The sequence below is a fragment of the Ostrea edulis genome, chromosome 7 (genome assembly GCF_947568905.1).
Source record: "Ostrea edulis chromosome 7, xbOstEdul1.1, whole genome shotgun sequence".
Taxonomy (NCBI): Eukaryota; Metazoa; Mollusca; class Bivalvia; order Ostreida; family Ostreidae; genus Ostrea; species Ostrea edulis.
The window spans coordinates 68,891,112-68,906,055 of NC_079170.1; the positions used below are offsets into that span (position 1 = coordinate 68,891,112).

The 14,944-nt window shown below is 36.4% G+C and overlaps 1 protein-coding gene across 1 annotated transcript in view; it reads right to left on the minus strand.

Moving 5' to 3' along the window:
* Window positions 1-14,944, minus strand: part of LOC125653801 (ADP-sugar pyrophosphatase-like) — a 29,373-nt gene that overhangs the window by 3,912 nt on the left and 10,517 nt on the right. The window contains exons 5-7 of the mRNA XM_048883421.2: window positions 13,291-13,386; window positions 7,568-7,623; window positions 5,300-5,345 (exon numbers count right to left, since the gene is read on the minus strand). Coding sequence (XP_048739378.2) covers window positions 5,300-5,345; window positions 7,568-7,623; window positions 13,291-13,386 — 198 coding nt within the window. The remainder of the gene's footprint in view (window positions 1-5,299; window positions 5,346-7,567; window positions 7,624-13,290; window positions 13,387-14,944) is intronic.

The window sequence follows — 14,944 nt, forward strand, 5'->3', positions numbered from 1 at the left end:
ACATTCTCAGTTAATCTACACACGTCTAATGTACACACATTCTCAGTTAATCTACACACGTCTAATGTACACACATTCTCAGTTAATCTACACACATCTAATGTACACACATTCTCAGTTAATCTACACACGTCTAATGTACACACATTCTCAGTTAATCTACACACATCTAATGTACACACATTCTCAGTTAATCTACACACATCTAATGTACACACATTCTCAGTTAATCTACACATATCTAATGTACACACATTCTCAGTTAATCTACACATATCTAATGTACACACATTCTCAGTTAATCTACACACATCTAATGTACACACATTCTCAGTTAATCTACACATATCTAATGTACACACATTCTCAGTTAATCTACACACATCTAATGTACACACATTCTCAGTTAATCTACACACGTCTAATGTACACGCATTCTCAGTTAATCTACACACGTCTAATGTACACGCATTCTCAGTTAATCTACACACGTCTAATGTACACGCATTCTCAGTTAATCTACACACGTCTAATGTACACACATTCTCAGTTAATCTACACACGTCTAATGTACACACATTCTCAGTTAATCTACACACGTCTAATGTACACACATTCTCAGTTAATCTACACACGTCTAATGTACACACATTCTCAGTTAATCTACACACGTCTAATGTACACACATTCTCAGTTAATCTACACACGTCTAATGTACACACATTCTCAGTTAATCTACACACGTCTAATGTACACACATTCTCAGTTAATCTACACACATCTAATGTACACACATTCTCAGTTAATCTACACACGTCTAATGTACACACATTCTCAGTTAATCTACACACATCTAATGTACACACATTCTCAGTTAATCTACACACATCTAATGTACACACATTCTCAGTTAATCTACACATATCTAATGTACACACATTCTCAGTTAATCTACACATATCTAATGTACACACATTCTCAGTTAATCTACACACATCTAATGTACACACATTCTCAGTTAATCTACACATATCTAATGTACATACATTCTCAGTTAATCTACACACGTCTAATGTACACGCATTCTCAGTTAATCTACACACGTCTAATGTACACGCATTCTCAGTTAATCTACACATGTCTAATGTACACGCATTCTCAGTTAATCTACACACGTCTAATGTACACACATTCTCAGTTAATCTACACACGTCTAATGTACACGCATTCTCAGTTAATCTACACACGTCTAATGTACACACATTCTCAGTTAATCTACACACGTCTAATGTACACACATTCTCAGTTAATCTACACATGTCTAATGTACACACATTCTCAGTTAATCTACACATGTCTAATGTACACACATTCTCAGTTAATCTACACACGTCTAATGTACACACATTCTCAGTTAATCTACACACGTCTAATGTACACACATTCTCAGTTAATCTACACATATCTAATGTACACACATTCTCAGTTAATCTACACACGTCTAATGTACACACATTCTCAGTTAATCTACACATATCTAATGTACACACATTCTCAGTTAATCTACACACGTCTAATGTACACACATTCTCAGTTAATCTACACATATCTAATGTACATACATTCTCAGTTAATCTACACACATCTAATGTACACACATTCTCAGTTAATCTACACACGTCTAATGTACACACATTCTCAGTTAATCTACACATATCTAATGTACACACATTCTCAGTTAATCTACACACGTCTAATGTACACACATTCTCAGTTAATCTACACACGTCTAATGTACACACATTCTCAGTTAATCTACACATATCTAATGTACATACATTCTCAGTTAATCTACACACATCTAATGTACACACATTCTCAGTTAATCTACACACGTCTAATGTACACACATTCTCAGTTAATCTACACATATCTAATGTACACACATTCTCAGTTAATCTACACACGTCTAATGTACACACATTCTCAGTTAATCTACACACGTCTAATGTACACACATTCTCAGTTAATCTACACACATTGAATGTACACACATTCTCAGTTAATCTACACACATTGAATGTACACACATTCTCAGTTAATCTACACACGTCTAATGTACACACATTCTCAGTTAATCTACACATGTCTAATGTACACACATTCTCAGTTAATCTACACACGTCTAATGTACATGCATTCTCAGTTAATCTACACACATCTAATGTACACACATTCTCAGTTAATCTACACACGTCTAATGTACACACACGCTCAGTTAATCTACACATGTCTAATGTACATGCATTCTCAGTTAATCTACACACGTCTAATGTACACACATTCTCAGTTAATCTACACACGTCTAATGTACATGCATTCTCAGTTAATCTACACATATCTAATGTACACGCATTCTCAGTTAATCTACACACGTCTAATGTACACACATTCTCAGTTAATCTACACACGTCTAATGTACACGCATTCTCAGTTAATCTACACACGTCTAATGTACACACATTCTCAGTTAATCTACACACGTCTAATGTACACACATTCTCAGTTAATCTACACATATCTAATGTACACACATTCTCAGTTAATCTACACACGTCTAATGTACACACATTCTCAGTTAATCTACACATATCTAATGTACATACATTCTCAGTTAATCTACACACATCTAATGTACACACATTCTCAGTTAATCTACACACGTCTAATGTACACACATTCTCAGTTAATCTACACACGTCTAATGTACACACATTCTCAGTTAATCTACACATATCTAATGTACATACATTCTCAGTTAATCTACACACATCTAATGTACACACATTCTCAGTTAATCTACACACGTCTAATGTACACACATTCTCAGTTAATCTACACATATCTAATGTACACACATTCTCAGTTAATCTACACACGTCTAATGTACACACATTCTCAGTTAATCTACACACGTCTAATGTACACACATTCTCAGTTAATCTACACACATTGAATGTACACACATTCTCAGTTAATCTACACACATTGAATGTACACACATTCTCAGTTAATCTACACATGTTTAATGTACACACATTCTCAGTTAATCTACACATGTCTAATGTACACACATTCTCAGTTAATCTACACACGTCTAATGTACATGCATTCTCAGTTAATCTACACACATCTAATGTACACACATTCTCAGTTAATCTACACACGTCTAATGTACACACACGCTCAGTTAATCTACACATGTCTAATGTACATGCATTCTCAGTTAATCTACACACGTCTAATGTACACACATTCTCAGTTAATCTACACACGTCTAATGTACATGCATTCTCAGTTAATCTACACATATCTAATGTACACACATTCTCAGTTAATCTACACATGTCTAATGTACACACATTCTCAGTTAATCTACACACGTCTAATGTACACACATTCTCAGTTAATCTACACATATCTAATGTACACACATTCTCAGTTAATCTACACACGTCTAATGTACACACATTCTCAGTTAATCTACACACGTCTAATGTACACACATTCTCAGTTAATCTACACACATCTAATGTACACACATTCTCAGTTAATCTACACAATCTAATGTACACACATTCTCAGTTAATCTACACAATCTAATGTACACACATTCTCAGTTAATCTACACATGTCTAATGTACACACATTCTCAGTTAATCTACACACATCTAATGTACACACATTCTCAGTTAATCTACACATGTCTAATGTACACACATTCTCAGTTAATCTACACACATCTAATGTACACACATTCTCAGTTAATCTACACACGCCTAATGTACACATGTTCTCAGACAGTAGAGTCCAGTTTACTAAATAATGATACCGGGGGAAGGGTGATGCTTAATTGGGGTTCAGTCTTATATGACAAAATAGTGGGAAATTCTTCTCAAAAACAGTATGGTCATGACTATTTATATTTATATGCAAACATCCTCAGGTAGTGTAGATTCACATTCATTGAATAGTAGCCTTTCCTCAGGGGGGAGGGGGTAAGTCTCAATAGGGGAAGAGTTTTAAATCAGAATATACACTGTAAAGAAAAAAATATTTTCCTTCCAAACAGGAGGACCTTGATTCGTCAAGCAACATTCCTCTGGTAGTGCAAATTAAATTTGACCCCTTTAAAATCAATGTTCTGGGGGAAAGTTGAGGCCACAATAAAGTTGATAGTCTAAAAAAGACAAAACAATGGGGTCATAATATTATGTATTATGTTACATGTATCATCCTCAAAAGTGCAAATTCAAATCTGTTTGAATCTGGTCTAGGGAGGTAGGGGATCAATTTAATATGTGGCAATATGTATCCTGTATATAGAATAGCCTTCAAATATCTTCTCGGTAACTTGTTTTCTGGACGTCAATAGTCATATTTAGTATGCAAGCATACCAATGTAGTGCCTATTCATTTTATACCAATGTAGTGCCTATTCATTTTTTATTTTTCAAATCACCAAACTTGGTGCTTGGGTAGGGTTGAAGTAGGGATTCCAAGATTTACATGAGAATATGTATTGATTTAAAATAAATCAAGAGTAGCGGGGCCACATTACATCATTTCACTATGCAGACTTTCCACAAGTTGTGTGAATCCAAGTATTGCTTCATGGGCAATGGGGTTAGGATGGGGATAAAATTAGGAATCAAATCGACAGGGGATGCTTATTCCTACTAGGCACTTGATCCCACCTCTGGTGTGTCCAGGGGTCCGTGTTTGCCCAACTATCTATTTTGTATTGCTTATAGGAGTTATGAAATTGATCACTGTTTGCTATCTTCACTTTTATAGGAGTTATGAGATTGATCACTGTTTGTTATCTTCACCTTTATAGGAGTTATGAGATTGATCACTGGTTGTTATCTTCACCTTTTACATAGCACATAAAATTCTTCTCCAGAACAGCATGGCTATATCAGTAGTATCTATACTGAAGCATCTTCATGCTGAGAGAATGCAAGTTTTTGTTTTCAATCTTGACCCTATGGTGAAGAGTGGGTCGTAATATGGGGGTCATAATTTTTCACGGAAATGAGATGAAACTCTTCTGAAAATCAGTAGAGCTCAAATGAGCATTGTCGCTCATGGACTTCTTGTTAGAGTATCAACCACAAGGAAAAATATAGCCTAAGACAAATCTTGATTACATGCTTAATAAGGTTGTACCCACGACGTTAATTTCACAGTGAAACCATGCAATCTCAGATAGAAGTTATAGAAAGGTATAAATCACCTGTTTTCTGCATTGGACTTTGGTTTTTCTCATCATTGCCATCAATCTGAAGATAAAATTATTCAAAGTTATCATACACATCCCACGCAAGGTTTTGTTTACAAGTGCAGACTAAAATTCAAATCATGGAGAGGAATTTAAACAACTTCCACAGTTTTGTGGACGATTCTTCAATGCAGTTATCATGAGGCTCACAATTTTCTATAAATCAGCTTCTCAGCTAAAACATGCTCAAGTGCATCACCCTGACACTCTGTGTCATCAATCGTCTCAGAGCTACACCAATCCTAGCTCATCCTGACACTCTGTGTCATCAATCGTCTCAGAGCTACACCAATCCTAGCTCATCCTGACAATCTGTGTCATCAATCTTCTCAGAGCTACACCATTCCTAGCTCATCCTGACAATCTGTGTCATCAATCTTCTCAGAGCTACACCAATCCTAGCTCATCCTGACAATCTGTGTCATCAATCTTCTCAGAGCTACACCAATCCTAGCTCATCCTGACAATCTGTGTCATCAATCTTCTCAGAGCTACACCAATCCTACAATGTAGCTCATCCTGACAATCTGTGTCATCAATCTTCTCAGAGCCACACCAATCCTAGCTCATCCTGACAATATGTGTCATCAATCTTCTCACATCTCAGAGCCACACTAATCCTAGTTTTATCTGCATCCTGTGTTTCTCCTTTCAGAAAGTTGTTTAAGTGCACAACTTTGTAAACCATCAGAGTTATGCACCTTTCTATACTTGGAAATTGTATTTAATGTGTAATAATGAATAGGAAACCATATTGTATTTAATGTGTAATGAACAATAGGAAACAATATCAAAATATGAAAACTTTACAATGAAATATTAATTTAATGTGTTCAATTTCACACTAATAAAAATATTCAATGTGTTAAAATTTACACTGAAAGAGTAATTTTAAATTAATGTGTTAAAATTTTTACTGAAAGATCAATTGAATGTGTTAACGTTACACTGCAATAGTAATTGAATGTGTTAAACTTTACTCTGATAGTAATATTTAATGTGTTAAACTTTACACTGAAAGTAATATTTAATGTGTTAAACTTTACACTGATAGTAATATTTAATGTGTTAAACTTTACACTGAAATAGCAATTTAATTTTAATGCTTACAGTATAATTTAATTTTAATGCTTACAGTATAATTTAATTTTAATGCTTACAGTATAATTTGAAGATACGTTTTAGATAAGCTTTGTTATAGAATTTAAACACACACAGAAACAAAAACACCTGTACATTATGTGTACTCCTAGAATCCAACAGAAAACACAGTCCTTCTGAGAGACACCTTTTACATTATATACATGTGTATGTAGCATAAAACTTCTAGATGCCCAGGCCTCAACATCATCAACTGAGAATAGACTAAATTTCAAATCTAACTAACTTTTGAAATAACTTTTATACACAAAAAGAGTTTTTAGCATATGTTTGCATTTGATTGTTTGTAACCTTCAGTTTTTTAAACATCTGTGTGTTCCGTGGGAATTCGGGTTAGAATAGGTCCTCAGTAACCCCCAACCCCCCCCCCCCCCCCCCCACCATCCCCGGTAATCCGGGTTAGATTATGTCCCCAGTACCCCCACCCCATCCAAATCCCCCGGGAATCCGGGTTAAAATAGGTCCCCAGTAACCCCAACCCATCCCCTGGGAATCCAGGTTAGAGTAGGTCCTCAGTACCAACACCCCTGGGGATCTGGGTTAGAATAGGTACCCCTCAGTACCCCTTGCTTGTCATTCTGTGGGGATCCAGGTTAAAATAGGTCCTCAGTACCTCCATCCCCGGGGATCCGGGTTAGAATAGGTACCCCTCAGTACCTCTTGCTTGTTCTGTGAGGATCCAGGTTAGAATGGGTCCTTAGTACCCCTTGCTTGTCATAAGAGGCGACTAAATGGGGCAGTCCTTCAGATGAGACTGTAAAAACTGAGGCCTCGTGTCACAGCAGGTGTGGCATGATAAAGATCCCTCCCTGCTTAAAGGTCGGAAGCGCCAAGCATAGGCCTAAATTTTGCAGCCCCTCAGTAATGGCGACGTCTCCATATGAGTGAAATACTCTCGAGTGGTACATTAAACAATATAAAATTAACCAATCATAAACATCTCTGCTAGGTAAATCTTCAGATATAAGCAATAAATATATTGACACAATTCTATTCTCTGTTTATAGTCGTGAGGCCTTAAAACATCTAGATGCTCAGATTATAGATAGTTCAAGTTCCTACCTCAACCGACACTAGCTGTACTGTAGTGTTTCCAACTCCAGGGTCAAAACACAAGGCTGCAAGAAAAAACAAAGTTCTATAGATAAACTCATCACAAAGCTGTAAGAAAACACAAACTTCTATAGATAAACTCATCACAAAGCTGTAAGAAAACACATACTTCTCAGGGTTTGACATTTACTTTTTTGAGCACTAGACCAGTCGGGCTACTTCGAATGATTTTTACTAGACCTGACTTTATATTCACTAGCCCTGACCAACTTTCCAGAAAAAAACTGATAGTTTCTCCATATTCAAATACTTCATTTAAATGACAAACGTTAAGTTTGAACCAAAACGTATTTAATTGTCTCAAAAATATCTTAAGTCTCGTCATTCAATTAGATTTTTCAAACACGTTTTCTGTTTCTTTACATTCTACCCGGCATAGATATTCTTTAGTCTATTTAGTATAAAATGACCTCAACCGGCTTTTTATTTGATTTATATTTCATAAGCCCTGCTTTGTTTCTTCCTAACCTTTTCTTTTTTCTCCTGGGACGTCTTTCCTTGAGGACGAGAAGTCGTATTTAAATATAGAGACATTCCCGCACATGTCAACACCGATAAATAGCTGTTTACGACGTAATTTATAAACTTGATAAACACTTTATTATAGTCAATTCAAATAAAATGTTTAAAACTAACATCGAGTAGATGTAGTAAAACATCACTTCCAACAGCGACTTATTTATTTGAACTAAAAATAGAGATTATTCCATCACACGGCTCAAGATTGCTTGCAAACTCTTTACAGTTAAGAATGAAATATCTTACGGTTTAAAGTAAAGTTTCTTGTTTATTTTTTTAACATGACCAGTCGGACTAGTATATCGACATTTTACCCGACCGGACCTATCAGTTAGTAGGTCAGACGTGCCTTAGTGTCAAACTCTGCTTCTATAGATAAACTCATCACAAGGGTGTAAGAAAACACAATCTTCTATATATAAAATCACCACAAGGCTGTAAGAAAACCAAACTTCTATAGATAAAGTCATCACAAGGCTGTAAGACAAGAGATGTTTGTAAAACACATATGCCCCCCCCCCCCCCATGGTGCAAAATTTAAAAGGGTTATACACACACATCCTTTAATTGATAGTAGTATCATCAATTCAAAATATTGAGCACACAATATCTTCCTATGTCAAGAGTGAATTGACCATGTGACCTAAAAATCAATAGGGGTCATCTTCTCCTTATGCTGTACCAGTGTACCAAGTTTGGTGTCAATCAAGCAAATAATTCTTAAAATATAGGTGACAATATATGACTATATCCAGTTCAACTATTGACTTTTGACCTCAAAATCAATATGGGTAATCTTCTCCTGAAGATGTACCAGTGTACTAAGTTTGATGTCTGTCAAGCAAAAGGGTTATCAATATATTCAGTGGACAGTATATTATATGTCCAGTTTGACCCTTGACCTTTGACCATGTGACCTCAAAATCAGTAGGAGTCATCTTCTCCTCAATATACTCCAATGTACTAAGTGTGATGTCTGTCAAGCAAAGGGTTCTCAAGATATTGAGCAGACAGTATATTCCAATGTCCAGGTTAACCCTTGACCTTTAAACATGTGACCTCAAAATCAATAGGGATCATCTTCTCCTGAGGATGTACCAGTGAACCAAGTTTGATGTCTGCCAAGCAAAGGGTTCTCAAGATATTGAACGGAGAGTATATTCCTATATCCAGTTTGACCCTTGACCATGTAACCTCAAAATCAATAGGGGTCATCTTCTCCTGAAGAAGTACCAGTGTACCAAGTTTAAGGTCTGTCAAGCAAAGGATTCTCAAGATATTGAGCAGACAGTATATTCCAATGTCCAGTTTGGCCCTTGACCTTTAAACATGTGACTTCAAAATCAATAGGGGTCATTTTCTTCTGAAGATGTACCAGTGTACCAAGTTTGATGTCTGTCAAGCAAAGGGTTCTAAAGATATTGAACTGACAGTATATTCCTATGTTGAGTGTGATCCTTGACCTTTGACCATGTGCCCTCAAATTCAATAGGGGTCATCTTCTTCTGAGGATGTATCAGTGTACCAAGTTTGACGTCTGTCAAGAAAAGGGTTCTCAAGATACTGTGCAGACAGTATATTCCCATGTCTAGTTTGATCCTTGACCTTTGACCATGTAACCTCAAAATCAATAGTAGTCATCTTCTCCTGCAGATATACCAGTGTACTAAGTTTGATGTCTGTCAAGCAAAGGGTTCTCAAGATATTGAGTGGACATTATATTACTATGACCATTTTGACCCTTGACCATGTGACTTCATAAGTAATAGGGGTCATCTTCTCCTGAAGAAGTACCAGTGCACCAAGTCTGATGTCTGTCGAGCAAAGGATTCTCAAGATACTGAACGGAAAGTATATTCCTATGTCCAGTTTGACCCTTGACCTTTGACCATGTGACCTCAAAATCAATAGGGGTCATCTTCTTCTGAAGATGTACTGTTGTACCAAGTTTGATGTCTGTCAAGCAAAGAATTCTCTAGACATTGAATGGTCAGTATATTCCTATGCCAAGTTTGACCCTTGACCTTTGACCATATGACCTCACAATCAATAGGGGTCATCTACTCTTTAGGATGTACCAGTGTGCTAAGTTTGATGTCTTTCAAGCAAAGGGTTCTCAAAATATTGAGTGGACATTATATTCCTATGTCCAGAGTAGATTGACCCTTGACCTTTTGACCTGAAAAAGGGGTCCTCTTCTACTCATAACCAACCCACATATGAAATATCATTATCATCAAGCGAATGGTTCTCAAGATATTGAGCAGACAACATGTGGTCTACCGACCGACCGACTGACAGTTGCAAACCAATATGCCCCTCTTCTTTGAAGGGGAGGGGGGGGGGGGGGGGGGGGGGCATAAAAACACAAGATTGTACAGATAAACTCATCACAAGGCTGTAAGAGATCACAAGCTTCTATAGATATAGAAAGCACACATGACACGTTGTCCAGACATGCCTCTATTAATGTAGGATAGGTCTTGTAAGCGTCTCTATCATCCATACATGACTGCTCTGTATTTTTTCTCCAGAAGGTTTGGTATCGAACAACTTTTGACTTATTACTCTGTTTCGTAATGCCATTGCCTGTAACAAACAAGGAGTTGGAAGTGGAAATTAAGACTAAATTCTTTGCCCAAACTTTTGTTTTTAATAACCCTTGACATCAACACTTGTACATGTGTATCGAGTGAGGAGAACAGAGAGTTATTGACAGAGCAGACTTTCTATAAATCATTCTATTGAGTGAGGATAACAGTTATTGACAGAGCAGACTTTCTATAAATCATTCTATTGAGTGAGGATAACAGTTATTGACAGAGCAGACTTTCTATAAATCATTCTATTGAGTGAGGATAACAGTTATTGACAGAGCAGACTTTCTATAAATCATTCTATTGAGTGAGGATAACAGTTATTGACAGAGCAGACTTTCTATAAATCATTCTATTGAGTGAGGATAACAGTTATTGACAGAGTAAGTTAGTTGTGATATATACCTGTAGTGATGTGTGATATATGTCTGTAGTGATGTGTGATATATGTCTGTAGTAATGTGTGATATATGTCTGTAGTGATGTGTGATATATACCTGTAGTGATGTGTGATATATACCTGTAGTGATGTGTGATATATACCTGTAGTGATGTGTGATATATACCTGTAGTGATGTGTGATATATACCTGTAGTGATGTGTGATATATGTCTGTAGTGATGTGTGATATATACCTGTAGTGATGTGTGATCTATGTCTGTAGTGATGTGTGATATATGTCTGTAGTGATGTGTGATATATGTATGTAGTGATGTGTGATATATACCTGTAGTGATGTGTGATATATACCTGTAGTGATGTGTGATATATGTATGTAGTGATGTGTGATATATACCTGTAGTGATGTGTGATATATGTCTGTAGTGATGTGTGATATATACCTGTAGTGATGTGTGATATATGTCTGTAGTGATGTGTGATATATGTATGTAGTGATGTGTGATATATACCTGTAGTGATGTGTGATATATACCTGTAGTGATGTGTGATATATGTCTGTAGTGATGTGTGATATATGTATGTAGTGATGTGTGATATATACCTGTAGTGATGTGTGATATATACCTGTAGTGATGTGTGATATATACCTGTAGTGATGTGTGATATATGTCTGTAGTAATATGTGATATATACCTGTAGTGATGTGTGATATATGTCTGTAGTGATGTGTGATATATACCTGTAGTGATGTGTGATATATGTATGTACTGATTTGTGTGATATATACCTGTAGTGATGTGTGATATATACCTGTAGTGATGTGTGATATATGTACCTGTAGTAATGTGTGATATATACCTGTAATGATGTGTGATATATGTCTGTAGTGATGTGTGATATATACCTGTAGTGATGTGTGATATATACCTGTAGTGATGTGTGATATATACCTGTAGTGATGTGTGATATATGTCTGTAGTGATGTGTGATATATACCTGTAGTGATGTGTGATATATACCTGTAGTGATGTGTGATATATACCTGTAGTGATGTGTGATATATGTCTGTAGTGATGTGTGATATATATCTGTAGTGATGTGTGATATATGTCTGTAGTGATGTGTGATATATACCTGTAGTGATGTGTGTGATATATGTCTGTAGTGATGTGTGATATATACCTGTAATGATGTGTGATATATGTCTGTAGTGATGTGTGATATATACCTGTAGTGATGTGTGATATATACCTGTAGTGATGTGTGATATATGTCTGTAGTGATGTGTGATATATACCTGTAGTGATGTGTGATATATACCTGTAGTGATGTGTGATATATACCTGTAGTGATGTGTGATATATGTCTGTAGTGATGTGTGATATATACCTGTAGTGATGTGTGATATATGTCTGTAGTAATGTGTGATATATACCTGTAGTAATGTGTGATATATACCTGTAGTGATGTGTGATATATACCTGTAGTGATGTGTGATATATACCTGTAGTGATGTGTGATATATACCTGTAGTGATGTGTGATATATGTCTGTAGTGATGTGTGATATATACCTGTAGTGATGTGTGATATATACCTGTAGTGATGTGTGATATATACCTGTAGTGATGTGTGATATATGTCTGTAGTGATGTGTCATATATACCTGTAGTAATGTGTGATATATATCTGTAGTGATGTGTGATATATGTCTGTAGTGATGTGTGATATATACCTGTAGTGATGTGTGATATATACCTGTAGTGATGTGTGATATATGTCTGTAGTGATGTGTGATATATGTCTGTAGTGATGTGTGATATATGTCTGTAGTGATGTGTGATATATGTCTGTAGTGATGTGTGTGATATATACCTGTAGTGATGTGTGATATATGTCTGTAGTGATGTGTGATATATGTCTGTAGTGATGTGTGATATATGTCTGTAGTGATGTGTGATATATGTCTGTAGTGATGTGTGATATATACCTGTAGTGATGTGTGATATATACCTGTAGTGATGTGTGATATATACCTGTAGTGATGTGTGTGATATATACCTGTAGTGATGTGTGATATATACCTGTAGTGATGTGTGATATATGTCTGTAGTGATGTGTGATATATACCTGTAGTGATGTGTGTGATATATACCTGGAGTGACATGTCGGACAGTGGCTGTAAATCCTGTTTCTTCATACAATTCCCTCAGTGCTGCTGTTTCTGGAGTTTCACCTGCATCTACCAGACCTGAAGAGATAGCAAATAAATATCAATTAAGAGATTTCCAATGTAATTTTTAAAAAAAGATGTAAAATATGCCCATGACAGCTGCCTCACCAAACATTGAGAGTAAGCAGGATTTTGTAGGAGACACTAGAAACCAAAGCACAGCAACATGGTAGTCATTTGCACAATAAAGAACCGTTACTCTTACAACCTCGAGTGCCATGGATAGGTGGGCAATTTGTGTCCCTTCACCTACAGCTGGCAGTGTCTGTATATGAAAGCAGGGGTGTGGAATTTTAAAAGTTACAACTACTAGCCCAGGGGCTAGTGTAGGGATGTGCGATTTACAGGTTTATCGTAATAATTTGTCCTACGATACATATCGCGATACGGCAGATAAAAAAACAAGAGGCCCATGGGCCACATCGCTCACCTGAGTCACCTTGGTCCATATCAGAAGATTTTCCATATCTATTTGCATGTAAAACCGTAGTCCCTATTATGGCCCCAAACATTCCCCTGGAGGCCATGGTTTTTGCAAACTTGAATCTACACTATGTCAGAAAGATTTCATGTAAATGTGAACTTCTTTGGCCCAATGGTTCTTGAGAAGAAGATTTTTAAAGATTTTCCCTATATATTTGTATGTAAAGCTTTGATCCCCTATTGTGGCCCCATCCTACCCAAGGGGGGCATGATTTTAACAAACCTGAATCTGCTCTATATCAGAAAGCTTTCATATAAATCTCAGCTTTTCTGGCTTAGTGGTTCTGGGAAGAAGATTTTTAAAGATTTTTCCCTATATATTTGTATGTAAAACTTTGACCCCCTATTGTGGCCCCATCCGACCCCCGGGGGCCATGATTTTAACAATTTATAATCTGCACTATATCAGGAAGCTTTCATATAAACCTCAGCTTTTCTGGCTCAGTGGTTCTTGAGAAGATTTTAAAAGATTTTTCCTATAAATTTGTATATAAAACTTTGATGCCCCCCTTGAGGCCCCATCCAATCCCCGGGGTCCATGATTTTAACAAACTTGAATCTGCACTATATCAAAAAAAAAGAACAAAAAAAAAACCGAAAAAAAAAACCCCAAAAAAACCCCCAACAACTTTGACCCCCTATTGTGACCCCATCCGATCCCCGGGGGCCATGATTTAACAATTTAGAATCTGTACTATATCAGGAAGCTTTCATATAAATCTCAGCTTTTCTGGCTCAGTGGTTCTTGGGGAAAAGATTTTTTAAGATATTTCCTATATATTTGTATGTAAAACTTTGATCCCCTATTGTGGCCCCATCCGACCCCCGGGGGCCATGATTTTAACAATTTAGAATCTGTACTATATCAGGAAGCCTTCATATAAATCTCAGCTTTTCTGGCTTAGTGGTTCTTAAGAAGAAGATTTTTAAAGATTTTCCCTATATATTTGTATGTAAAACTTTGATCCCCTATTGTGGCCCCATCCGACCCCCGGGGGCCATGATTTTAACAATTTACAATCTGCATTATATGAGGAAGCTTTCATATAAATCTCAGCTTTTCTGGCTCAGTGGTTCTTAAGAAGAAGATTTT